This window comes from Cervus canadensis, chromosome 21 (assembly GCF_019320065.1).
Source record: "Cervus canadensis isolate Bull #8, Minnesota chromosome 21, ASM1932006v1, whole genome shotgun sequence".
Classification (NCBI taxonomy): Eukaryota; Metazoa; Chordata; class Mammalia; order Artiodactyla; family Cervidae; genus Cervus; species Cervus canadensis.
Genome location: NC_057406.1, coordinates 5,006,196 through 5,033,768, shown reverse-complemented (window position 1 = coordinate 5,033,768; position 27,573 = coordinate 5,006,196). Strand labels below are relative to the sequence as shown.

The following is a 27,573-nucleotide window of genomic DNA, read 5'->3' as shown; positions in this document are numbered from 1 at the left end:
GAGCGGCAGACGAGACCATGCATCTGTGTCTTCCTCTGTAACGTACGGATATAAGGGCATCTGCCTCCAAAGCTGGGTCCTAGTGAAGTTAATGCCCTGACAGTTACACTTGCTTCATCATCAGTCACTCGACACATGCGATAGCATCAGTAATACCTTTTGTCATTTTCATGACCTTTCACGAACAGCCTCACTTTCCTGCTCGCACACTTCCCACTTGCTCTGCCCCCTTCTCTGCAGCATCTGTCAGCAGAGAAAGGGTGGTTAGTCTCTGGTCACCCAGCACTGTCACCTGTTGCTATGGAAACTCTCAATTTCAGCCTGGCTTGTAAAGACTCAAGCTCAAGAGACCAGCTTGAGTCTGCCCCACTGTCCTGGGATCTCACCTTCTTGTGTTCCTCTAGTCCTTTGCACAGGCTGTTCCCTCCACCTGGAACATTCTTACCCATCTTTCTTCAACTGGCAAACTCTTATTCATCCATCAAAGCCCATGTCTCTTTGGAAAAAACTTCCTGATCCCCTTAGACAACAATAGCCATCAGTGTTTATCTATTGAGCCCACTTTGTGCCAGGCATTGCTCTAGGCGCTAGGACAAAGGAACCTTAAGGGCCTGTGGTATGGGATCGTGAAAGGATCTGCTTCTTAGATAAGGCAGTTAGGGAAGGCTTCCTGAAGGAGGAGGCACTTAAGCTGATGATAATGATGTGGACTCAGCCATTTTAAAAGCTAGGTAGAGGGCATAGTACGTGTGACCACCCTAAAGCAGGAAGGTAGGTGGCACTTTCAGGGAGTAGAAAGGTTGTCCATGTGGCTGGGAGGGTGTGAGGATGGGAGAGGTTAGGAGATGAGAATGGAGACAAAGCCGGCAGGTCCCATGAGGACCTAGGGCTGGGCCGGGCAGACTGGATTTCATTTTAAGGGCTACCAGATACTGCTAGCGGGTTTTAAGTGAGTTGAGATGTGAAGTGGGTCCTCTGATCACTTGTGGAGAAAAACTCAGGGGTAGGAGGTGGGGTTTGAGCGAGCAGTGTGTTCCCAGCTAGGAGGCTTCTGTGTGGTCCAGGCGAGAGGACAAGGTGGGCCCTGGCCAGGCCGGGGACAAGAAGCAGGAGGGACAGCCTGGAGGCAGCGCTGACAGCTTGCTATTGGTGGGACTGGGGCCTCAGGGGAAGCTGACTCCCAGCCTCTGGCCTCAGGAACTGGCTTGGTCTGCATATTAGGGAGGCGAGAGGGACAGAGAGAAGAAGTGTCAGCTCTGAGCTGCCTGCGAGGCGTCTGGGGAGCGTGGAGGTGTGGCTGGGCCCGTAGGCAGGGGCAGAGCTTTCCGGAGGGGCTTGTGGTGGCATCGCTTTCAGAGCATCGGGTTCTACCGCCCTGCTGGGAGGAAGCGCCCTGCAGACGTCTTTGCAGAAGCCACAGGCCCTGGAGGAAGTGAGCCGCTTGCCCCTGCCTCCCGGGCGGCCCCTGCCGATTTGCTCTGGAACCCGGGACCACCAGCGCTTGAGCCCGTGGCCTTTGTTTCCCTGAGTGGAGGAAGCAGCCAGGTGAGTCCCTGGTTCTGGGCCTTTCTGCCCAGCCAGCCGTAGTGCCTGAGCTCAAACATACAGAGAGGAAAGCTCTGAGAGGCCTCGTGGAAACAGGGCCTGGAGCTGTTCTTAGCCGAGGTCCCAGGGGACGGTGCCGGTGGAGCACACCCTGCACCCAGCTGGTCCCCCTGCCTCTTAGGCTTAGAGGCGGCTGCTCCCGAGGCCCAGAGGCCTGGGCAGGCAGAAGTGCACCCTCCCAGCTCTCGCGTGGCCCAGGAAAGTTTCCTTTCCCAGCCTGTCATCTCCCCTAACCTTCAGCCATAGAGACAGGCCACCCCAAGTCTTCCGATGAAGAAATTGAGGTCTGGGAGGGGAGGGACCCTGGGGCTACTGATGGCTTGAGGCAGCTCCCAGCCCTGTGGACGCTCGAAGCCTTTGGCGCCCATCAGGTTCAGTCCCTCCTGGTAAAGGAGCATGGGGAACAGAGAAGGGAGGTTGTTTGCCCAAAGTCACACAGCCAGAATGAGGAGGAGCCCGCCTGGAACCCAATCTCCTAACCACCCCCCCACTCCCAGGCCTAGTTCCCGCCTCTCCTCTGGTCCTTTGAACAGAACCCCATCCGAAAGGAGGCTTGGGAACTCAGGGGGATGGAGCCAGCCCAGGGGCTCTGTTCTCCACGCCCCCATGATTTAGGGCAGGACGGAGCTACGGACAGTGCCCCGGAGTCCCCAGGCTGGCTTCCCATGTCACAGCGTGACTACAGTCTTGTGAGTGCCTCCATCTCACGGCAGCTCTGGGCCCTGCTGTTCCAGCCAGGCCTCCCCGGGGGCCGGAGCTGACCTCCAGCTTTGGTTGCAGGAGGCCCCCCCAGCCCCACACGTCTGGTTTGGGGCTGAAAGCGCTGCGGGAGGCCCAGGGGCCAGAGCGGAAGTGGGGGGGCGGGGCCGCACCCAGCAGGAGAGGAAGTGAGTCCAGAGGCTCTGAATCTGCCCGGCACCCTCCCCCCCAGCGAGGATGAGGAGGGCGGGCTCTTCCCGGTGAGCGGAGAGACCCCTGAGCTCCCTTGACAGGCCAGGATGATAAGCACCTCTGTGGAGAAGCTCGCTCAGAACTGGAGCCAGGCAGGACCAGCCCACACCCCCGAGAGGCCAGCCTGCACCCCAGTCCCACGTCCACTCACTCAGAGGCTGGGGGGCTGCTCTGTGCCCCCTGACTCAGGCTCAGGGCCCAGAGAGGACAGGCCTGTCCCCCACCCCTGCCCTGGTTTAGGAGCTCCTGGTCTGCAGACATCACTCGTCAATGTGATCACTGCCCCACCGCTGCCCCCTCCCCTCCAGCAGATCTCCCCCCTGAGGTCAGCCAGAGGGTTTTCTGGATCCAAGAAGCTCTGAGCTGTGGGTCGCCCCCTTGGTCCTACTGCCCGGGGTGAGGGTGGGCGGGCGAAGGTTCTGGTGTCCTGCAGGACGGGCTGTGGGCTGGCTGCTCTGCACCTGACCGAGGAGGACTGCCCTCCCCGCCAAGCCTTTGCACAGGCTCTGACCTCAGCCGCAGGTCTGAGGTGTTTCCGCGGGGCATCCTGCGAGGACTGGCTCCAGCGACCCTCTCAGCAGGCACCCGGTCCCCTTGCCCGGGCAGCGCGGTGACTTGTCCACCCCCAGCCAGCGCCCAGCCTCTCCCCGCGCCTCCTGGGCTCTGGAGGAAATGGCACACCCCGAGTTTAGGGTGACTTGGATGGTGACGTCCTCGGTTCCCCGCCTCCTCAGGGCCAGCAAGGCAGCGATGGAGCCGGAGTCCCTCTACAACCTGCTGCAGATCCCCGGGAAGGTGGACCCACCGGCGGAGGAAGAGCTCTCACAAGGTGCGGGCCGGGTGGGGCGGAGGGGCAGGGCCGGCATCCCGAGAACCCCCACGGGCCGTATCAGGCCCTGCATTGGCTTCCAGGTGGTCAGCTGAACACCCAGGTCTGTCCAGCCCTTGCCTCTGCCTTCTGCTTTATACTTGACCCCCCTGCTTCTGGAACCTTCCACTGAGTTGTCCCCAGAATCCCGCATACCCGCACTCCTCCAGGTTAATGGGGACAGTGGTGGGGATGCTGACTGCTGCGTGGTCCCCTCTGGGCAGGGGCTGAGCTCGTCTTGTACACGGCATCTCACCTATTACCCTGAGGAGTCTAGTCACGGGCCCTCTTGCCTCCTTTTGCAGACGAGGAAGCAGGCACAGAGGGTGACGTTGCAGATCCGCAAGCCCGGCGCCGCGGGGCTGACTTCATTAACTGGGGTTCTCGGTTTATAAGCGGTTTCAGGTTGGAAAGCGTCAGGAGGAAAATTGCTGTTAGGGTGGCAGGGCTTAGTGATTTGGAAAAGTGTTTATTTTTGGTTTTATAGTTGGTCTGGAGATAAAGTTCTGGTAGGCGGAGCTGGAACATGGCATGGTTCTGAGTGGCAGGAACGATGCCCCAGCAAGGGGCCACGGCCATTCGGGCACCGCCGCCCCCCACCCACCCCTGCCACCAAGCGTCTGTCAGGAGCCTGTTCTCCTCTTGTCAGGAACACACGGGGCTGGGTGGTACTCAACGGTCTGCAGAGTGTCTGGAGGACTCCCGCTAGGCTACATGAACACAGAGGCGATGCATCTTGAGGATCTGGGCAAAGCCAGCCCCGGGGGGGGACTCAGTTTCTCCCACATCCACTGGGATTCGGTGCTCTCAGGGGTCCGCCTCGGCCCTACCCTTTGTGGGTTCCATGGTTCCTCAACTTAGGGGAGATGCTGACCCAGGTGTTGGGGCTCAGTGGACAAGCCAGGTGCCCTCAATGCCCTGCCCACGCCAGGGAGCCTGACAGTCATGGATGAACTCTGCCTCGGCCCCTTGGAGCCCGAGGACCTGGGCTTAACTGGGCTGTGACCCCTTCTTATGTACGTGGAAAGAGGGTCAGATAAAATGCAGGATGTCCAGTTAAATGTGAATTTCAGGTAGACAAGAAATAGTTTTCGAGTTTAAGTATGCTCCCCAAATGTAAATACTGCGTGTCTGAAGATGGCCTGGTGTTCATGAGAGAAGTGAGGGGGAAGAGTGTTCGGGGGAGGCAGGAACCACATGGACGAAGGAAGGGGGTGCAGAGGACGGGGCATGTCGGGGAAACCCAGGTCTCTGGGGATGTTTGGTGGTCAGGGCGTGTGTGTGTGTGTGTGTGATGGCATGTGTACATGTGTGTGAATGTGTATCTATGTGTGTGTGTGAATGCACTTGTGTGCATGTGTGTTTGTGTGTTTGATTGCCCTTATGCACATGTGTCTGTATGTGTGTGTGTGCCTGTGAAGCTGTAGGACCAGTCTCCCCTCGCAGTCGAGATGCTGGTCCAGGGCCGACCTGCAGGCCCCCATCCACGTGTCATGCTCCCCTCTGTTTCCAGGAGAGAAGAGGAAGTTCCTGCCCCCCACTTCCCGGAATAACCCCAAATTTGAAGAATTGCAAAAGGTGCGGCAACCTTCTCTGACCATCTTTCTCTGGAGGAGTCTTTTTATCTTCTTGGGGTGGGGACTGTGGGCCATCCCCTCCCCAACCTCAAGCTGGTGGGTGGCAGTCCCTCAGGCTCCTGGAGACCTGTTGAGTGGAAGGATATTTACCTGCATGAAAGGATATCTATTGAGCGCCGACTGTGTGCCTTTCTGTACGGGATCCCAGCAAGGCTCATGGCAGTTGAGAGAGGTGTGTTGTCAGCTGCATCCCAGGGAGCAGACAGCGAGGCTTAGAGGAGTGACCTGACCCCTGGGGAACACACGGTGGCCAGGGACAGAGCTAGGGTTGGACCCAGATCACGGACCCCAAATCTTGTGCTCCTTCTCTGGCTCAGCTTGCTGGGGCGACGGACGGCTGACTGAGTGGGTGGGAACACGTGCACCACCAGTTCTTCTTGGCTGAGGGCTGTGCAGAGGCCTGGGATCTCCATTTTCCTCCGCCGTATTCCTCTAGTCTCCGTGGGGCCTTTCTGTCACCTCCTCCAGGGAGACCTCCTGGACTGCACCACCTCTGACCGCCCACCCAGAGGATTTCTGGCCCATTTTCCATCCCTTTCTTCCTCCCTCCCATTCTCTCGATCCCTCCCTCCACGTTCCCCTCTCTCGGGCAGAGGGAAACTGGTGGGGTGCCGATGTGTCATCTTAGTTTGGGTCCCTCCAGAAGCTGATCCTGAACTAAGGATTCAAGTGAAAATAGTGAGTTGGGAGGTCATCCCAGGAGACAAGGCAGGGGAGAGGGGAAATAAGATGGGTAGGAAGGAGCCACCCAAGGTGACTGATGGAGCTTGAGCTTGCTGGGCGCTACTGGGGGCCCCTGTGGAGGAGCGGGTACCTTGCAGGCTTCCTGCTGGGACAGAGGAAGTGTGCTGTTATATCCACCAAGTCCTGGGTAGCTCAGGTTGGTCCCTTAAAGGGATGGGGGCGCTGCTTCTCTGCACTTCTGACCTCCAGGGACAGCCTTCGTGCTTTGCTGTAGTTTGAAGGAGGAGGCGGGACACCAGTGCCCCTGTATTATCAAAACCCTATGCAGGACAAAAAAATAAAAAGCCCGCAGTGCTCAGGTCCACCGGAGCCCGGAGCAGGCCCCTAACAGCCTGGGAGATCAGAGCAGGCTTCCCAGAGGAGGTGACGTTTGACCGGGCCTTGAAGGATGAGTCAGAGTTGACTGGTGGGAGGAGGGCAGAGCTGAGCCCGGCGAGAGGCCGGGTGGGGAGTGGCCCCCCGTCAGCTGTCCCCCGGGGCCGGCAGGTGTTAATGGACTGGATCAACGCCGAGCTCCTCCCGGAGCACATCGTGGTCCGCAGCCTGGAGGAGGACATTTTCGACGGGCTCATCCTGCACCACCTTTTCCGTAAGTCGCTGCTTCCAGCCCCGGGAAGTCCTGGGAGAGGGGCAGGGTGGGCCAGCCTGGGGCTCGCTTGGCCCCCTCTGCAGAGCCCTTGGCAGACGGCTGAAGGACAGGCCTACCGGTCACGGCCTCCTGAGCTCTTGCCACAGAGCAGGTGCTGTTAATCCTCAGCACGGCCACTCTGTGATCATCCCCATTTTACAGATGAGGAAACTGAGTTTAACCACTAGACCTCGCTGCCCTGCAGGGATGAGGACTGCACGTCACTGTGTGGGAAGCTAAGGGGGTGGGGCACAGGGTCCGGTCAAGGTGGGGTGGGCCGGGGGCGTCTCTGGAGGGCGGGGCGGCCAGCATGCTCCGTGACTGCCTGGAGGAAGCGGACTGGCTGTGTGTCCCCCGGCAGGAGCCCCATCTGTCTGCCCTCCCCCAGCCCTTCCCACCCTTCCCCTCCGTCCCATTCCTCTTTCTCTGGTCCTCAGAGAAGCTGAGCGGACTCAAGCTGGACGTGGAGGAGATCGCCTTGACCGCAGCCAGCCAGAGGCGCAAGCTCACAACAGTCCTGGAGTCTGTGGGCCAGAGCCTGCAGGTGGAGGAGCCACAGGCCAAGTGGGGTGTGGAGAGTACGTGAGGCTGGTGTGGAGAGGCCTGGGAGCGGGCAGGCAAGGAGGAAGAATTACAGCGCCCTTACCTAGGCCGGGGGGAGGGGGGCGGCGGGTGCTGCCTCGAAGCCCAGCAGAAGGATGATGAAGGCAGCCTTGTCCATAAGGCTGCCATGGCTCCCCAAGTCCCAAGCACCGTACAAGAGCTCAACTGCCTTGTTGGATGGGTGCTAACTACCCGCTTCGTTAACTTATCTATGTTGCAGCTGCAGTATCTGCTTGTAAGGAACGAGTGTGCAAAGTCCCACCCAGTTAGCCACTTGGTAGGATTTCCTGCCATTCCAATCTCTACATCCTGCCCTTTTTCAGATGAGAAAACTGAGACTGGAAGGAGTTGAAATAGCCTCTCCAAGCTTGGGTGGTGAGGTGGTCAGTTCAGTTCAGTCACTCAGTCATGTCCAACTCTTTGCAACCCCATGGACTGCAGCACGCCAGGCCGCCCTGTCCATCACCAACTCCCAGAGTTTACTCAAACTCATGTCCATCGAGTCAGGATGCCATACAACCATCTCATCCTCTGTCGTCCCCTTCTCCTCCTGCCCCCAATCCCTCCCAGCATCAGGGTCTTTTCCAGTGAGTCAGTTCTTTGCATCAGGTGGTCGAAGTATTGGAGTTTCAGCTTCAGCATCAGTCCTTCCAATGAATATTCAGGGCTGACTTCCTTTAGGATGGACTGGTTGGATCTCCTTGCAGTCCAAGGGACTCTCAAGAGTCTTCTCTGACACTACAGTTCAAAAGCATCAATTCTTCGGCGCTCAGCTTTCTTTACAGTCCAACTCTTACATCCATACATGACTACTGGAAAAACCATAGCCTTGAGGCGATGGCCCTTTGTTGGCAACGTAATGTCTCTGCTTTTTAATATGCTGGCTAGGTTAGTCATAACTTTTCTTCCAAGAAGCAAGCATCTTTTAATTTCATGACTGAAGTCACCATCTGTAGTGATTTTGGAGCCCCCAAAAATAAAGTCTGTCACTGTTTCCACTGTTTCCCCATCTATTTGCCATGAAGTGAGGGGACCAGATGCCATGATCTTAGTTTTGAGTTGAGTTTTAAGCCAACTTTTCACTCTCCTCTTTCACTTTTGTCAAGAGGTTCTTTAGTTCTTTGCTTTCTGCCATAAAGGTGGTGTCATCTGTTGTTATTGATATTTCTCCCGGCAATCTGATTCCAGCTTGTGCTTCATCCAGCCCAGTGTTTCTCATGATGTACTCGGCATATAAGTTAAATAAGCAGGGTGACAATATACAGCCTTGATGTACTCTTCTCCCAATTTGAAACCAGTCTGTTGTTCCATGTCCAGTTCTAACTGTTTCAGGTCAGGTGGTCTGGTATTCCCATCTCTTTAAGAATTTCCCACAGTTTGTTGTAATCCACACAGTCAGAGGCTTTGGCGTAGTCAATAAAGCAGAAGTAGATGTATGAAAGAGTATGAAAAGGTCAGGTGGTAACATCTTTCAACACCCCCCCCCCACTTTTTTTCTTTTTTTTAAAGTATGGTTGGTTATAACATTGTGTTAATTTCTGCTGTACAGGAAAGTCATTCAGTTATACATATGTATATATTCTTTTTAAATATTCTTTTCCATCATCACAGGATGTTGAATATAGTTCTGTGTCAGACAGTTTTTGCTAGGCCCCTGTCATTATTCTCGACACTACGTTTCAAGTCTCACATTCAATAATTGATGCTGGTAATGTTGGCCCCAAATCAGGTCATCAGGCCCACTGGGCCCCTCTGTCCATGGAATTCTCTAGGCAAGAATACTGGAGTGAGTTGCCATTCCCTTCTCCAGGGGATCTTCCTGACTCAGGGATCAAACCCAGGTTTCCTGTATAACAGGTGGATTCTTTACCGTCTGAGTCGCCAGGAAAGCCCCTAAATCAGGTCACATTCAGCTCAGATCTAAGAATTTGTTCAACCAGGGCCCTGCCATAGGACATTTAGTCGTTTGAACAGCGCCGCAGTGAACATCTGTGTGTGAAAGTCCCATCCGCACATGGCTTCTGCCCTTGGGCTGTATTTGCAGAAAGGATGACTGGAGCAAATTGAGACTATTTTTAGGTTCTGAATGTAGATTTCCAGACCTCTGCTCCCCTGATGACTGGACACCGAGCTCCTTGGGCTGCAGAGGGTGGTTGTGACAATCAGGAGCCCACCACGTAGCCCCAGGTTTGGGTATCCCGGGAGCTCTGTCCTCATGCCCCCCTCCCCTCCCAGGTATCTTCAGCAAGGACCTGCTGGCCACCCTGCATCTTCTCGTGGCCCTGGCCAAGCGCTTCCAGCCCGACCTGCCCCTCCCGACCAACGTGCAGGTGGAGGTGATCACCATGGAGGTAAGGGGCGGGCCCCAGAGGATGCCCGCCTGCAGGTTGAGCGTGTCGGGGCCACGTCGCCGCACTCTGGACCAGGGGGTGGGTTCTGCATAGGGCGGGGGCTGAACCAGGGTGAGTTCCAGGGAGCCGGGAGAAATACCAGATCCCACCAGGATGGCGGGGGAAGCTGGGCCGGAGCTGTGGGCAGGAGATGCAGAGTCTGGGGGGGGCCATGAGGAGGTCTATGGACTGGCCAGCCCCACTTACTCAGCAGATGACACCTGCCTAGGGTGTCCTGAAGGTCCTGGCTGATGGCAACCACATGCGCCGTAAGTGACCATCTGTTCACCGCCCTTCTGGAGCCTTCACACCCCTGGCCACCGCCACTGCCCTCCCACTGTGACGGTCTCGTCTCCCAATGCATGGGTGTGAGAGTGGCCCCAGGGACCTTTTTGGTTCCAGCACCTACTGAGTGCTCCCTCTCTAGCATGTGTGGACTTGTGCTGTAGCTGGTGGCCCAGGAGTCTGTGCCTTCTCTCTCAGACAGACCCTGAGTACCACCAACAGGGCCCCCTGTGCGTGCCCCCCAAGCTGCCCTCCCCCACCTCCTCGGGACCTGGGGAGCAGCCAGCTTCCCTTATCTCAGGAGGCAGAATACACTGAGTCCAGCCAAACTCAGGAGGATTCATCCCGACTTTTTCAAAACGACTGACAAATTCTATGGCTATATGTAAATCAGAGGTGACTTCGTTCCTTCATGCATTCACCTATTCATTCATTCACCTACCCATTCATCCACCCACCCACTCATCCATTCATTCATCTACCCACTCAACCATTTATTCACCTACCCACTCATCCATTCATTTATCCACTCACCCACCCATTCATCCACCCACCCACTCATCCATTCATTCACCCACCCACTCATCCATTCATTCATCTACCCACTCAACCATTTACTTACCCACCCACTCATCCCTTCATTCATCCACTCACCCACCCACTCATCCATTCATTCATCCACCTACTCATCCATTCATTTAGCCACTCAACCACCCACTCATTCATTCACTCACCTACTCATCCATTCATCATCCACTCACCGCCCCCACTCATTCATTAACTTTCCCATTCACCCCTTCATTCATCCACCCACTCATTTATTCGCCCACCCAGTCACTTATTTGTTATCAGGTAAACACATGTCCGTTGACTCCCTATGAGCCAGGCTGAGTGGCTTTGGGGATACCTGGGCACTGAGGCAGACACAGTCCCCCTCTTTGTGGGGCTCAGGGCCTGTGGGAAGAAGGACAATTAAGCTGGTCCCACAAGTGCTGCCCAGGAGGGAGGCCGCCTTGAGGAGCAGATGAGGCAGGGTGAACTGGGTCCCTTGGGGCAGCTTTGGGCCCTCCAGTCTCCTCTAGAGGCAGTCATGGGCCCTAGAATTTTCTGTGGATACTCCATTCCATCCCCCATTCTCTCTCCTAGCGCACCAAGAGTGGCCTGAAGTCAGAGAAGTCGGTGGAGCAACTGACTGAGTGCGGGTGAGGCAGGGCGGGGGCGCTAGGCTTTCTCAGGAATGGGCAGTGGGCCCTGGGGCAGGGGCAGACCTGCCCGACCTTCTTGGGCGGGGCCCTCACTCTACAGGCCCTACTAAGTGCTGCCCGGCCCGTGGAGTCCTGGCCGGCAGAGCTGCCTACACCCACCTGCACGGTACGTGCATCATGCCAGGGTTGGAAACACATCAGGGTCAGGGCCATGCACCTGGGCTCTGCAACAAGACAACCGCAGGGTCTGGGGCCTGGGGAAAAGAGGGGCTGCTGTTAGGCGTCTCTGAGCTGCAGGCTGGGTGAGCCTTTAGAGGGGTCTCAGTGGTGCGGGGCCAGCTGGCCTGTGGCCAAAATTCCCAACAGCCTGGGTGGTAAAGGAAGCCATGCATATACCATGAGCCTCTCCCCCCAGGCCCTCCAACACCTCCCAGCTGCGTCTCTCTCCAGGGAGACCTGGCCATTTTGCATTCCTGGACTCCCCTGTGGTGGAGATTGTAACTGACCTCAGCCAAGGGTCCCCCTGCCACCTGTGGGCTCACACTTTGGGACACCCGCCCAGGTTCGAGGGGTGGGAGGGGTGGGAGGCTGGCCCTGCAGCAGGCCCCTGGGTTTGAGCTGCAGGTTCTGTTCCATGAATTGTAGAATCTTCGCCTGGTCCAGGCAGAATGTTTCTCATCCTTGCAAAGCTGCCAGAGCTGCAGAGGGGCCCGGCTCTGCCTGGAGGCCTGTATTTCCCCAGACCCTGCCACAGGCCGCTGCCTGGCTTCCCCATTTCACCGCCCACCCCATCTGGTCCAAAGGTCTTTCTGGGTTGGCCTGAGAGTGGGTTCCTTGCAGGAAAGCTGTGGATTCTCCTTTCTTGTCTAACCCTTCCTGAAGGCCTACTGTGTGCAGGGCACTGGGCTGTTTCAGCTCCCTTGACCCATTTAACTCTCAGAGGCCCACCTGGGCAAGTTCAGTTCTCTCCTGCTCACAGACTGCCCTGTCTGGGCTGAGATCCCAGCTCAGCCTGGTATGAACTGTGTGTCCTTGGGCAAGTCACTCCCCCTCTCTGAGCTTCTTCATGGCTTTGATAAAGGGGGACCCCCCTTTTCCTACTTGTTGGGGCTGTTGTGAGGGTCATAGATGATGCACATAAGGGGACCTTCCCTCTTTTGTGCCCCCAGCCCTGAGGTCCTGCTGGGTCTACAGCTCCTGGGTGTTCACTGGGGCCAGGCTAGGGGGACGGGCTAGCTGATGGCGGGTAATACCTGTGGCGGAGGCGTGTGGGCCAAGGATGCCCAGGGCAGAGGGGGCAGACGTCTGTTGGCCCCTCCTGCCAGTGGGGCCCGGCGCATCGGCCTTCCCAGTGACACCCCAGGAAGAAGGCCTGTTCCCCTGCCACCCGGTGAGGCTAGATGCCCTCCCCATCGTCCATCTTGACCCTTGTATGCTGAAGCTTTAGGCTCTGAGAACAACTTTGGGGAACTTAAGAGAGAGGGCGTGGTTAGCAGTGGTCATGGTGGCCACGCCCCTCCTCCCTTTGCAGCCCTAAAGCCGCCCTTCTCAGCCTCAGCCGAGCTCGGACACTTCGGTTGAGGGCCCGCCCCTGGCCCTGGGCTTGTGTCCCAGGCGGCACAGGGCCGTGTGCCCCTCCTGGCAGCTGCCTCCGTGCGGAGCCCTGGGCCTTCGTCTCAGGCTGCTTCCTCCATCCCACTCGGCCCAGCTTCCTGCCAGGGTCACGGGCGGTCAGAGGGACCACCTGGCTCTCCTGGGAGAGCCCACCCTTCCCGGGAGGCGGGGGGCGGGGGGGGGGGTGGCGAGGCGGGCAGAACCGAGCTTTCAGGCTGTGGAGGGGGGACACTTAACAACAAAGTCCAGGCAAAACCGCTCAATGACGATAAAAAGGCAGTGAAGGAAGCCGGACACGAGGGCGTGCGTACGATTTCATTCCAAACACAAACAGACCAAATGAAGACAGCCAGGCACCTCTGAGCGGTAGTGACCTCTGTGGGGTGTGATGGGGGGACAGCTCGGGGTGCTAGAAGGTTCTGCCGTCTTGGGGGTGGTGTCACTGGGATGTGCATCGGTGAACACGCACCGGCTCTCAAGTGAGGATTTGGGCATTTTTATCGTGTTGTGTAAATACACCCCCAGCACAACTAAAACAGCCTCCCAGGTGGTGCTAGTGGTAAAGAACAAGCCTGCCAGTGCAGGAGACTCGGGTTTGATCCCTGGGTGGCGAAGATCCCCTGGGGAAGGGCATGGCAACCGACTCCATGATTCTTGCCTGGAGAATCCCCATGGACAGAGGAGCCTGGCAGGCTACAGTCCATGGGGTCGCAAAGAGCCGGACCTGACTGAAGCGACTTAGCAAGCATAGCATAGCTAAAACAGCAACCACAAAAATGACACAATCCAGGCATTTCTAGGTGTGGGAGCCTCAAGGGGTGGTTTGGACCTCTGCCATTTGCTTCCCACGAGGGCCCTGCCTGCTCATGGAACTGCCAGGAAAAGGGAGCTCGCAAGTCTCTCTGTCAGCCTTGCCTCTGCCAGGTCTTGTCACATGAAGACACTACATCTCTGAAGTTGTTTTTTTTTTAACCGTGTGTTTGCTTTCTCCCCACCCCCACTCCCTACATTTTCCTCTTTAGCACAGACAAGGACCAACCGTCAAGTGAGTACCTTCCTAATTTAGGGAAATCTTTTTCTGTTGGGTGTGTGCTGAGACAGACACGGCATTGTGACTGGTTGATGACTGGGTGTGCCCACAGTTCCTTTGTGGTCCGCGACGTAAGAGATGCAGGTTCCATCTCTGGGTCAGGAAGATCCCCTGGAGGAGGGCGTGGCAACTCACTCCAGTATTCAGCCTGAAGAATCCCAATGGACAGAGGAGTCTGGTGGGCTACAGTCCATCAGGTCACAAAGAGTTGGACACGACGGAAGCGACTTAGCACGTGTGCATGTGTATTTCAAGCCCTCTTATCTTTTTGTTCTCTCTTCTGTCTGTCTGCCCGTGGATTTGGCTGTTCCTTCTCACGATACTGCTTATATGGGTAGAGAGATTTTTAATTCCCATCGGTGGTGGCAGCTGTGGAGTTGTTCAGTGTGTGGGCTCTGGGGCCAGGCAACCTGGGTTCAAACGCCAATTCTCCCATTTATTAGCCACGTGAACTTGGGTGAGTGACTGAACTTGTCTGTACCTCAGTTTCCTCATCTATAAAATGGGGTTAATGATGGTACCCACCTCTTAGGCTGGTGGCTGGGGTTAAAAGGTTCTTTGTGAACGTGCTTAGCACAGAGAAAGTGCTTAATAGTGATTGTTCACTACTTTGGCCTCTGTTTTTGAGACAGAATTCTTCACCAATTGACTGATTGACCCAGCCATTCCTTCTTTCATTCATTTATTCCTTAGTCAGTCTGCCTGGCCAGTTGGCAATTGGTCATCCATCTATGCATCCATCTATGCATCCATCTATCCATTCATCCAACCATCCATTCACTCATCTATTCACCCATCCATCCGTCTATTCAGCCATTCATTCATCTATCCACCAACCCTTCCATTCATCATCCATCCATCCATCCATCTATGCATCCATCCACTCTTCCATCCATCCATCCACCCATCCATCCAGCCATCCAACCATCCATTCACTCATCTATTCACCCATCCATTCATCTATCCACCAACCCATCCATTCATCATCCATCCATCCATCTTAATTTGATTTTTCCTCCCCGAACCTTCCCCGCTTGGAACAGAGCTGTATAGGCAGGGGGTTCTCACCTGCAGAGGAGGCACTATGACCTGTGAGGGGCTTCTGAGAGCAAGGACTGAGAAAGGTTGAGTGGGAGAAGGGAGGTGCCAGGAAGGCTGGTCCGGTGGGATGTCTGTGTGTGGGCATGTGGAGGGGCAGCCTGAGGACCTGGGGTCTCCCAGGGAGCAGTGTTTGTTAGGGGGCTGCATGAGGCTGGGTCACCCAATGAGGGGCAGGGACACAGAACAGGGCTTCCTAACACTGTGTCTAGCTTGTCCGTGGTGTTCTGGCCTGGGTCATCGGAGTGGCTCCTTCAGGGACACAGTGTCACTGACCATAGGCCAAGCGCTCTGGGAGGGACCCGTGGTATTTCCACCCTGTTTGCCGGTTTATGGGGCATGTTAACCTGCAGAGTGCGCCCTGGTGCCACTTCCCCCCCCTGCACTAATGAGGGAACCGAGGCGTGGAGAGGTGAAGTGACTTGTTCAGAGTCACAGTGGCTGGCTGCAGAATCAAGAGGTAAATTCTACTCAGTGTGGGTATTCAGTGCCTTGAGGACCGGTCTCCCCAGGGGAGGCGTGTTAGCTGCAAAGAGCAGGAACGCAGTTGGTGGGAAAATGACCTTAGTCTGAGGACTTGGCGCCTCTGAGTCTGGACCAGGGGCCTGAGCTGCTGAGATGCTCCCATGGGCCTGACTCAGCTGCTGAGGGTGCTGGCCTTCTGTGCCCCACGGGGAGTTCAGCCTCTTTGCAAGGGCTGGATGCCCTTATTCTGCCAATCCACACACGCTGGGGAGGAGACCTCTGGGCCAGCAGTCAGTCCGGGGCCGGCCCCCCTTCAGCCACCCGGCAGCTCCTATGGACTGCTGGGCGGAGCAGGGAACTGCGGGGAGGCAGGGTGAGTTCCCAGGGGCTGGAGTGGTGTACACGCTAGAAACGATGACTGTTATTTAAGTCCTATCGTGTGCCTAGCTGGGCTTCCCAAGTGGCGCTAGTGCTAAAGAACCCGCCTGCCAATGCAGGAGACATAAGAGACACAGGTTTGATCCCTGGGTTGGAAGATCCCCTGGAGGAGGGCATGGCAGCTCACTCCAGTATTCATGCCTGGAGAATCCCAAGGACAGAGGAGCCTGGTGGGCTACAGTCCATGGGGTTGCAGAGTCGGGCACAACTGAAGCGATGTAGCATGCACGCACATGTGCCCAGCCACCGTGACAAGTGTGTTATCTCCTCCCGGATTTGATATTTGCAAAGACCCCACCTAGTAGGTATTATCAGCTGTACTCTACAGATGAGGAACCTCAGGCACAGAGAAGGCAGATAATTCCCCCCAGGTTGCACAGCCAGGGAGCAATGACTCCTATCCAGGCCTGTTCTTTAATTCAAGAACCTGGTGATCATTCAGGAACCTCGCCAGAGTGCCCATGGCTCAGACAGTAAAGAGGCTGCCTGCAATGTGGGAGACGCAGGTTTGATCCCTGGGTCGGGAAGACCCCCTAGAGAAGGAAATGAATACCCACTCCAGCATTCTTGCCTGGAAAATCCCCATGGTCAGAGGAGCCTGGTGGGCTACAGTCCATGGGGTCACAAAGTCAGACACGACTGAGCAACTAACACTTACTTACTTACTTATCTGAGATAAAACTACATCTCTCTCTGGACTGATTCTTCTGAGAAACTTTGGTGGAAAAGAAGTCCCCGTTTGGCACAAAGATAATAGCATCCTAATGAGGTGTTTATTGGATCTGTCTGCAGAGGACGTCTTTGATGAATTATTTAAGCTGGCTCCAGAGAAGGTGAATGCTGTCAAAGAGGTAGAGAGATCAAAGTTCCAAGAGTGCCTCCTGCTGCCCGCCCACCCGCTGCCCACCTGCCCTGGGTCTGGGGGAGAGGGTAGGGCAAAGGGGGAGGAATATGGCCTCTGGCCCTCACTCTGCAGCTGCCGTGCCGGTTGCCACACAGTGGTGGTGGGGGGGCTTTCTGTGACCCCGAGTAGGAAGGTCGCGAACCTGAGCTGGGGGCCTGGGGCCTCGGTTCTTCCCTCAACAGGCCATCGTGAAGTTTGTCAACCAGGAGCTGGACCGCCTGGGCCTGTCCGTGCAGAATCTAGACACTCAGGTAGGGACGCGGCTTCAGGGTCCGGGGTCGGGAAGGGCCACGGGGAGAGGGCTCTGCAGGGCCCACCGGGAGCCTGGCCCACCCTGTGTGACCCAGGGTGTGTCACTTCTCAGACACCTGGGGTCCTCCTCTCCAGTGGGGGTGTTGCATGGAGGCAGCATCGCCAATCAGGGGCAGGACAATGGTCCTGTGAAGTGAGGACCTCGGGTTTGTCTGTGCTGTTAATCACTTCCATTGTAAAACAACTGCCTTGCAGCTCGTTTTCCCCAAAACTATCTTAGACGATCCAATGCTATGACTCAAAACACAAGAGGGTTCCCTGTCTAATTGCATTGGCTTCCCTGGTGGCGCTAGTGGTTAAGAACCTGCCTGCAAGTGCAGGAGATGTAGGAGATCTGGGTTCGATCCCTGGGTCGGGAAGATCCCCTGCAGGAGGGCATGGCAACCCACTCCAGTATTCTTGCCTGGAAAATTCCATGGACAGAGGAGCCTGGTGGGCTTCAGTCCATGGAATCCCAAAGAGTCGGACGTGACTAAAGAGACTTAGCACGCACACACGTGTGCCTGGTGGGGTTGTAGGTGTTGACACAGCCCCGTATCTGAGGGCTCCCCAAGTCTCCTGGTCCACGGTGCTGACGACGCTGAACAGTCCTGGGGCAGGAGTAGAGTCTTAATCTGTCAGCCTCCTGTGGTGGACCATGGCCTCCCACCAGAACGCTATGCCCCTGATTTCCCTTAACACAGTGGGGGGCAGAGAAGCCGATGGCCAGCCCAGGCCCTCAGGGCAGCAGTGGAGCCTGCTGGGCCCTGGGGGCAGTAACTGGACGTGCTGGTGCAGGATTCGGGCCCCCGGCTTCTGTTTACACAACATGGTCTGGGGGGACCGGTGGCGAGGCCACCAAGTGGCTTACAGTGAGCTTAGCCAGCGCTGCTGATGTCTCAGACACGGCCTGTCGTTAGCCTGTGGGGAACAGGGTTGATATCATCCTGTGCCTGGAGCTAAATCCGATGAAGCCCTTACCCTGTGCCCAGCTCTGAGCAAAGCCCTTTGCAAAGCCCAGTCAGCTCACTGACTCCTCTCAACAACCTCCTTAGGTGGGAGCTGCTACTATCCCATTTTACAGATAAGCACATTAAGCCCAGAGAGGTTAATGAACTTGTCCAAGGTCACACAGTGATTAAGTGGTGCTTGTCATTCAGTCATGTCCGACTCTATGTGACCCCATGGACTGTAGCCCGCCAGGCTCCTTGGTCCATGGGATTCTCCAGGCAAGAATACTGGAGTGGGTTGCCATTGCCTTCTCCAAGGGATCTTCCCAACCCAGAATAGAACCTGTCTCTTATGTCTCCTGCCTAGGCAGGTGGGTTGTTTACCACTAGCGCCACCTGGGAAGCCCGACTAAGTGGTAGACCTGGGACTTGAACCCAGGCTGCTGAGGCCAGGGTTTGTGCACCATCACCACCTTGCATGGTGGCCTCGTGAGAAGCCTGTGTGTGACGTGGTCTGGTGACACAGCAGGGTGGAGGTGGCAGACTCTGAAGGCAGGCAGGCACACGTTGCCCCCGGGCTTGAGGACACCTCCTCTCCCTTAGCTGTGTGACCGTGGACCCGGACTTCTCTGAGCCTCACGCTCCTCTTCTTTTAAAATGGGTACAAGGATCCCTCTCTCACAGAACCATGAATAATAAGTGAGATGGTGAACATCGGGCATTTTGTGTATTACCTGGCATTTGGTAAAGAATCCACCTGCAATGCGGGAGACCTGGGTTCCATCACTGGGTCAGGAAGATCTGCTGGAGAAGGGATAGGCTACCCACTCCAGTATTCTTGGGCTTCCCTTGTGGCTCAGCTGGTAAAGAATCCACCTGCAATGTGGGAGACCTGGGTTTGATCCCCGGGTTGGGAAGATCCCCTGGAGAAGGGAAAGGCTCCCCATTCCAGTATTCAGGCCTGGAGAATTCCATGGGCTGTACAGTCCATGGTGTCCCAAAGAGTCAGACACAACTGAGCGACTTTCACTTCACTGACACACTGTGAACACACAATAAAAAGTTGTGGTTTTATTGTATTTTATGTGTGTATGAATAGGATGATGCCTTGGGTTTACATTCTACCTGTCTCATCTTTATGTCTCACTTGGTAAAATAAAGGTGTTTGAAGAATAAATGGCACATGTCAGAATGGTATTTAGAGACTGTTGCATAAAGGGGGATATTAAAGTCCCTGGTATTTCGGTGATATTACCGGGGAACATCCGTAGGCAAGATTTGGGGTCAAAATAACAGCATGGAAACAGACCTATTACGAGGCAATTCCATTAAGGACTTCTAGCGGTGACTTACTTCCAATATTCAATCTTGTGTTTTGTGTCTTTGAAGAGATTGAATAGGATTATATTAGCATATGATGCACTGATGCCGGGGTGATGGCTTTATCTCTGAACATACAGACAGAACAGACAAATACGAATGTAACAGCCAGCAAAATGAGCCCGGTGTGCTGTTCTCTGCCTTCTCCTGATGGGATAATTTTACACTTAACTCTGTTTTCTCCTGAGCCTCTGTAGCTCATGGGACAGTATGTGGTTTAAAAAATGATTTGAGGCTCTTTCACAGAAAGGGTAAAAATGGATCATTTTATCAAGCATGTGCTCTGTACTAGACAGCCAATAACTGCTTTATACCTGCGGCTGTTTACAACAACACTGCAAAGTCAAGGATGTCATCCCTATTTCTCAAGAAGGAACCCGAGGCTCAGAGAGGTTGTGTGACCTTTATCGTCATACAGCCTGTAACAGGCAGAGTGGGATCCTCCAGGCGATCTGTCTTCAGTTCCCTCCTTTGCAGTTTGCAGATGGCGTCATCTTACTCTTGCTGATTGGACAGCTGGAAGGCTTCTTCCTGCACTTGAAGGAATTCTATCTCACTCCCAGCTCTCCTGCGGAAATGGTAAGATTTTGCAAAGATTTTTCCTTTCCAGTTCTACCTCTGAGAACACAGATCTAGGAAACTGGCATGATCAGTCTTCATTCATTCACTTACAGGTGAAGTAAAGGCTGAAGGAAACTTTGGTTGTCCATATGTCTGCCCATCCACCCACCAATCTCACATACAGACTCTTACACCTATCCATTGACTTGCTGATTCACTCGTCCACCCAGTTCATCTATCCATCCATACATTCATCTACCTATCCATCCATGCACCATCCATCCACCCACCCACTCATCCATCCACCTACCCATTCATCTATCTATCATCCATCCACACATCATCCATCCGCCCATCCATCCACCCACCCACTCATCCATCCACCTACCCATTCATCTATCTATCATCCATCCACACATCATCCATCCGCCCATCCATCCACCCACCCACTCATCCATCCACCTACCCATTCATCTATCTATCATCCATCCACACATCATCCATCCGCCCATCCATCCACCCACCCACTCATCCATCCATCCACCATCCATCCACCCACCCACCCATCCATCCACCTGCCCATTCATCTATCCATCCTTCCAGCCATCCATCATCCATCCACCCATCCATCCATTCATCCACTCATCCATCCATCTACCATCATCCATCCACCCGCCCACCCATCATCATCCATCCACCCATCCACTCATCCATCCATCTATCATTCATCCATCATTCCATCATATCATCCATCCACCCATCCATCCATCCACCCATCATCCATTCATTCCACTCATCCATCCATCTACCATCATTATCCACCCGCACCCATCCATCATCCATCCACATCCATCTATCATCCACCACACATCATCCATCCATCCACTCATCCATCCATCCATCATCCATTCATCTACCATCGTCCATCCATCCACCCATCCATCATCCTGTCCACTCACCCATTCACCTCCATCCACACATCATCCATCCATCCACTCATCCATCCATCCATCATCCATTCATCTACCCGTCCACTCACCCATTCACCTGTGCACCTGATCCCTCATTTTCTGAGGTCCTGCTTGGTGTCAGGCCCTGTGGGCCATAAAGATGATCCATCACAGCTCCTGCTTTCGAGGACCCCTCAGTCTATAAACACTGTGCTCTCAGTGATATATGGTCTTCCGGGGTTGCAGTGAAATGTGTTGGCTCATGGGGGGTGGGCTGGTGGGGAACCTTAGTGCAAGAAAATGTAGTTAGTACGATCTGCAGGAATCAGGAGCGGCCTTGCGTGAGACGTGGCCCCTGAAGCTGACTGAAGGGCTTGGTTTGCAGAGTTAAACTAGGGAGGGAAGCCCCAGGGGAGGGAATGGCATCATCAAAGGTTCAGAGGTGGCAGGGCTTCTGGCCTCGTGGGAGTCAGAAGTTCCCACGTGGACCCTGGAGCCTGGGGGCTGGTTGGGAGGTGGCTGCATTAGTCCAGGCGGGGTTGGGAGGGGGTGTCTATGCCTGGGTTGGGGAAGGACAATGGCGAGACTGATGCTGGTGGAAGGGACAGGGCATCAGTCTGACTGCTCCCAGCTTCTGGGCCCTCGTGGGCTCCTCCCTCCCCCACCCCCCAGCCTCTGCAGCTCCTTGAGCTCCTCAAGCTCTGCCACCTCTGGGCTTTTGCAGAGTCTGTTCCCCTGCCGGGAATGTCCTTTCTCTGCGGGACATCTGCTAGTGAAGGGAAGGGATGCTCACGAGTCTCCACAGGAGGAAACCGAGGCCCCGGGGGCAGGGTTCACTCCGGTCCTGGGCTCTGTGTCCTGGCAAACTTGGCAGAGGAAGGAAAGCCTCCACTCTGGTGCTCTATCCACCACCAGCTCACTGCCGGCATCTCAGGCTCCTTGGCTAAAATGGGCTCGGTCCCTGCCCTGCTGGCCTTTGTGCTCAGTCGCTAAGATGTGTCTGACTCTTTGCAACCCCATGGACTACAACAGCCTGCCAGGCTCCTCGGTCCATGGGATTCTCCAGGAACACTGGGGTGGGTTGCTGCCCCTCAGACCACACAAATAACAGAGAGGAGTTTGGAGCATCATGAAGGTGGAAGCATCCAGGGGCCTGTGGTCCCTTGTCCCCTCATCCTGCCCAGGACCCCAGGCCCTGTCTGAACTCTGTCCACACCAGGGTTCCTCTGGCTGGTTGGGTGGCAGGCAGCCCAGCGCAGGAGGCCACCCATCCTCCCTCTGTAGCGAGGGGACACCAGGCGGGGCTGGGGGCCAGTTCCCAGTGCCAGCCTTGGGGCGTTTCTGGGAAAAGGAATGATTTCCCTCCCCTTTGATGTCCCCGTGGCCCTGAGGATGGTTCAGATCTCAAGGCCTTCCCTTGGAGGGGGTTGTGGAAGGGGGCCCTGGGCCCGGACCCAGTTCCAAGCTTGGTTTCTGTCTGGCTCCCACGTATCAGCAACCCTGTCTGTCCCTGCTTCTGGCTGCAAGCCTGACCCCTTTCCCCCACCAGGGTCCCTGTTGAATGTTCCAGGCCTGCCTCCCCAGCCCGCCTGCCTCCCGGCCACAGCCTCACTGCCCACCTGTGGTCCGCATGCCACCTGGGCCTCTGCCATCTGCAGTGTGCCCCCAGCCCCCACTTCCTCCTTCTTTGCTCCGGCTCCCTTAGCTGGGTGTTGGCTCCGACCACCTTCTCATTCCCTCTGAGCTCCTGGGCCCCCTCTAGGCCCCTGAACCACAGCTCCTCTCATGTTCGCAGGGAGTTCCTACCTGAGTCTGGCCTCACCAGGCCCCTTCCCCCAGTTTCTCTCTCACTCCACATTCCTGGGGGGTGGGGTGCAGGGCAGGGTTGTATTTCCATTTTACAGAAGGGAAAACTGAGGCCCCGGAGGCTATGGGACATGCCCAGGGCTGCTCAGCTGGAACTGGGGCTGACGTCTTGACCCTCAGCCCATGTTCTTCCTTTGGCCATCTTTGTGGAGTCGTCCCCACCCTCTCAGGAGGCAGGGGTGCTCTTGACTGGAAGAGTGATGTGGGGCTCAGATTCCCCAGAGCTGGGATATTGGCTGAAGAGCAAGCAGGCTGGAGCAGCGCAGTGTTGGAAGCTGTGGTAGAAAGAGTGGTCGGCACCTGCTGGATTCTTACCCTTCTCTGGGCACTGTATTAGTCAGCCATTGCTGTGAAAATGCTGTGTAACAAACAACCCAAATACCCAGTGCAAACTGCAATCCTTCCTTCTGGTGGGTCTGCAGGTCGTCTGGGTTTGGCTGCTCTAGGCGTGGCCAGGCTCCATCGCTCTCCTGGGATGGGCTGGGTGTCAGGCCGTCTAGGCGGGGGTCACTGGGGCGGTCTAGCTCTGTGTCTCCTCCTGGGACCAGCAGTGAGCATGGCATGGTTTTCTCACGGCAATGGCAGGGGACCCAGAGATGCAGCAGGACACACGGGGTGCAGGCTCAGACCTGGCGTGTTGTCACTTCCTTCTCCCCCTCTTGGCCAGAGAAGGCCCTGTGGCCTCCGTGCAGAGGCCCCTGCATGTGCGGGGCCGAGAGGACACGAGACAGGAGCCAGGGAGGTGATTGCAATTCCTCCCTGCGTCGGGCCTCTGAATAGGAACTATTCCCATTCCTGTTTTTCTCCAAGGAAACTGACTTCAGACAGGGCAAGTAAGCCAGTTAGTGTTGAGGGTAGAATAGCAACCAGGCTCATCCGTCTACAAAAGTGGGAACTACAGCCTCATGTCCTTCCTGGGGAGCCAAGGTGAGCCCCGTGGGAGACGGAGGCAGGGTGAGTCCTTTAAAGACCAAGAACGAGGCTCACCCCGAGTTGCAGGGTCAGAGCAAGGGCTTAGGTGGGTCAGAGCGAGGCTGAGACCGTGGTGCTGACTTTTATCCAGAAGTCAGGATGCCCATGTGTGATCAGTGAGGGAAGGTTAAGAGGATGGAGCCGGTGGGGTGGGTCACATGCAGATCCCCATGGGACCAGGGGCTCAGAACTGGGACCCAAAAGAGCACAGGGGTCCCCTCTTTGTCACTCGGGGGTCAGGGCTTCACCAGACATCAATGCCGGCACCCAGTATTTTGCTCACCTCCTAATCCCCAGTTACAAGCCAGGGACAAATGTCCTGCCTTCCAAGGCCCCCGCGTGTAGCCAGCCTGCCGACTCCACTGATTTCAGAACCAAGTTTTGAAGATGAGCCACATTCTTTGGAGGGAAAAAAAGCAGCCTCTCAGCTCAGGCCCAAGAATGCAATTTTATGGGCTATTGTAAGAAACCTCAGCTGCAGGAATGGGTAACAAAATTGCTGACGAGGTCATTAACTGGAAAGGGCGGAACAACAGCCCTTTCCGGAGGTGGGACACCCGAGGAATTGTGGCTTCTGGAAATTGAATTTCTCGTTATCAGACCTTCTCTGCCAGTGGTGTGGATGTGAGGTTGCCATTTGGTGCTGGAAGTGGAGTAGGGTTGGAGGAGCGAGGTGATCGTTGGCTCTGCAGAAATGAAAACACCGGGGCCAGGAACCTTCAGCTTCCTCCCACGTGAAATTACTTCTCTCTTGAACGATTTGAATGCTTCTTTCTGGGTTGTGACCTTCTCTCAGCTCCGCAGAACATGGTCGTTTTCCTTTCATCATCTCAAACTCTGCGCGTAAGAAAACTAATGCTTTGGGTAGAGCCTGGTGGGGTGGGGCTGGAGCCTGGGGCTACTCCTGGTTGGCCCGTAGAAGCTTGATCTAGGGTCGACAGCGGTGATACTCAGCATGAATTCCACAAGGGCAGGCAGCGGATCTGGGTTTTGCCCCAGTTGCATGACCAGCACATAGCAGATGATCGATAAATATTTGTTAGGGACTTCCCTGGTGGATCGGTGGCTAAGACTCTGTGCTCCCAGTGTGGAGGTCCTGGGTTTGCTCTCTCGTCAGGGAGCTAAGATCTTATATGCCGCAACTAAGAGTTTGCCTGCCGCAACTAAAGGTCACACAGGCTGCAACTGAAAGAACCCGCATTCCGCAACGAAGATCTAAGATCCCACGAGCTGCAACTAAGACAAATAAACAAATGACAATAAATATTTAAAGAAAGTGAACGAAGTGTTCCTGAGAAACTGGTCCCATGAGCTGCTCCGTGACGAATGGATCCTGTGGTGAAATCACTTGGGGAAGCATGCCTAGTCCCAAAAGCTCGGGATACATTGTGACACATTCAAGGCACTGAGAAGTCCTGCAGTGGAGGATTTCCATACAACTTTATGGAAGCCAACATTTCCTGAAGCCATTTGGTCACAGACCCCTTTTCCCTCCTGCCCCTTGGACCACACTGTGGAGACACAGGCTTGGAGGTGAGCACATCAAAGGCTGGGCTGAGAGGCGGGAGAGCCCAGCCCCGTGTCCTGCCGTCACGCTGATATTTACCTTCCGTGCATCTTCTGAATGGTGCTCCTGATGAGAGTGAAAAGAGTAGCAACAGTAGCTACCCACGTTTTCCAGAATTCTCCAGTCTGGGGGAAGACCTGGGGACACGGGCCAGGATGGCCCTGGAGGCCGATTCACTCACTCTGAGGTTTGCTTCCTCCGGTCTGCACATCCCCAGAGGTGTGACCTACCTGTTGGGGAACATCGGCACCCGCGACAGCCTTGGTCTCTTCTTCTTGATGGGCTCTAGAGGGGCCCTGCTGGGCCAGTGACCCAGCTACCACCACACTCTCCGTTGCATCTTGGACCCAGCTCTGCTACTCTGTCCATTTTTAAAAAATAATTTATTTGTGTAGGTTGTGACAGGTCTTAGCTGCAGCATGCGGAATCTTTAGTTGCAGCATGCAAACTCTTAGTTGTGGCATGTGGGGTCTAGTTGCTTGATCAGGGATTGAACCCCTGCCCCCTGCATTGAGAGCATGGGGTCTTAGCCAGTGCCATCAGAGAAGTCCCGGCTCTGTCCATCTGATGCTCCTTCAACTCTCCCCTGTGGAGAAGGACCTTGCTCACTCTGCTCCTGGATCCCTGTGGTCCCCACACAGCCTCCGGGGAGCCAGATGCCATGGAGGACTGCACCCCTTGCTTGGGATGCAGCGGGAGTCCTTGGGGAGGGCTGAAGATGCTCCCCCTGGCCCCTGCCCTGCGTCCTTGGACCAGGACTGTGGCCTGCCCCCTCCCTCTCTGAGAGAGTCTTTATCAGGGGCTCCTGGCCTCCCACACAGCCCACTTCCCAGCCCTCGTAGGAGCCGGGGCAGCGGAAACGTGCAGGGAGGCCCCAGCTCTGCCTTCATTATTCCACCTTCACATCTTGCCTCGAGGTCCCAGTTCTGGGTCCACCATCACACTGGTCCACACGGCCGCTTGAAGAGGCCACTGGGAGATGCGCTATTCCCCTTGTATGGATGAGGGGACAAGGCCCAGGCAGGACACGTGGCTTGTCCAACCTGTGACCTGTGACCTGGTGGGGGCTGGTGCACAGATGTCCAACCCAGATCTACCCAGACCCACCAGGAGGGGACTGGGAGCAGGCTAGGCCGGGCAGCACCCTCGGGTGGGCGTTGCTTACCGGCCCCTGGCTAGGTTGCCATGGGACCCGCCCGGGGCTTGGTTGAAGCAGGCTTTGGGACTGGGATGGGCTCCTCCAGCCCCAGATGCTTTGCAGGCATCAGAGGGAGACAGACCTGACTCCAGCACTTTCTGTCCTGTGAGTTCAAATGGGCCCGTGGCCACTCTGAGCCTTGATCTCCTCACCGACGCTTTACCCACAGAACTAAGCTATTTATGAGGGGGTCTCGATTGCTCACAGGTTCCAGGGCTGAATCAGGAAAGATAGGATGCTTCCTCCCCTGGCTAAGTCCCCTCACCAGGCAGGACTCACTCCCAGGTGTCACCTCCACCAGGAAGCCTTCCCTGATGCCTGGCCGGGTGCCTTCCTTGGGGACTGCCTTTCCCCCTAGAGGTGGCCTCCTGGCTGCATGATGAATCATCTTGCCGACATTGATGGGGTCTTGTCATTGTAGCTGCACAATGTCACCCTGGCCCTGGAGCTGCTGAAGGAAGAAGGCCTCCTCAGCTACCCTGTCAACCCCGAAGGTGAGTGCAGGGCTCTCGAGGGCAGGCAGCCTCGGGCCAGGGCCCCCGATCGGGGCGGCGTGTGGGTGCAGCCTCTTGCCTGGTGTTTGCTGAGTTTTCCTTTGAGGGGGCACCATGCCCACGGCTCCCACCCACCCTGGTGGAGGACGGTCCTAGGGAGAGGAGATGGGGGACCAAGGTCCCTGGGGATGGACTGTCCAGAGAGCCGAGGCCTGGAGAAGGTGCTGTGTTGGAGGCCCCCCCAAGAGGGTGCAGGGGAGGAGGCATTGGCAGTTCCCTGTGACGGGTCCTGGAACTCAGGGCTTGCTTGACTAACTGTCCTGGTTTGCCGGGAGTTCTGCCAGGTTTAGCCCTGAGGGTTCGTGTCCCAGGAAACCCCTTGGTCCAAGGCAAACTTGGACGGTTGGTCACCCTTCCTGGGTCTGACCGCTGCGCTGCTCTCTCCCGACCCACAGACATCGTGAACAAGGATGCCAAGAGCACGCTGCGGGTCCTCTACAGCCTGTTTCGCAAGCACAAGCTGAAAGAAAGCACAGACGGGGTGCCCCAGAGGTCCCCAAATTAATCATCACAGCCCCCCAAAGCTGTTCCTCACGGCCTGCCTGCCAGGCCCAGCTGGAGCGCCCTGGGCCGCGGAGGGGCTCCTTGTGGTCCAGCCAGCCCTGGGCCTCCCAGTCTTGTTCTGTGCGTCTGTGGCATGCCCGCCCCGCCTCTGTCTCCTGTTTCCATCCTTCTGAATATCTTTGAACCCAATTAGGTGTGGTTTCGTGCTGAGCTAACCTCTGATCTCGCTTGGTTTATTTTAACAAATGGATCTCT

The 27,573-nt window shown here is 55.9% G+C and overlaps 1 protein-coding gene across 1 annotated transcript; it reads left to right on the top strand.

Annotated features, from left to right (window-relative positions):
- The first annotated feature begins 1,198 nt into the window (after positions 1 to 1,198).
- PARVG (parvin gamma) lies at positions 1,199 to 27,533 on the top strand. Its single transcript, XM_043441104.1, has 13 exons — positions 1,199 to 1,545; positions 3,291 to 3,385; positions 4,938 to 5,002; positions 6,292 to 6,394; positions 6,871 to 7,011; positions 9,272 to 9,387; positions 10,858 to 10,913; positions 13,553 to 13,575; positions 16,414 to 16,472; positions 16,708 to 16,776; positions 19,624 to 19,725; positions 26,682 to 26,754; positions 27,210 to 27,533. The coding sequence occupies exons 2-13, from the start codon at positions 3,307 to 3,309 to the stop codon at positions 27,317 to 27,319; spliced, it is 996 nt and encodes a 331-aa protein (XP_043297039.1). The 5' UTR covers positions 1,199 to 1,545; positions 3,291 to 3,306; the 3' UTR covers positions 27,320 to 27,533.
- Positions 27,534 to 27,573: the final 40 nt, after the last annotated feature.

Excerpts from the sequence above, each read along its gene's own strand:
- PARVG (XM_043441104.1), top strand. The coding sequence starts at position 3,307 with ATGGAGCCGGAGTCCCTCTACAACCTGCTGCAGATCCCCGGGAAGGTG. Across the intron at positions 10,914-13,552 it reads GAGCAACTGACTGAGTGCGG|CACAGACAAGGACCAACCGT; the intron begins GTGAGGCAGGGC and ends TTTCCTCTTTAG. Across the intron at positions 13,576-16,413 it reads AGACAAGGACCAACCGTCAA|AGGACGTCTTTGATGAATTA; the intron begins GTGAGTACCTTC and ends ATCTGTCTGCAG.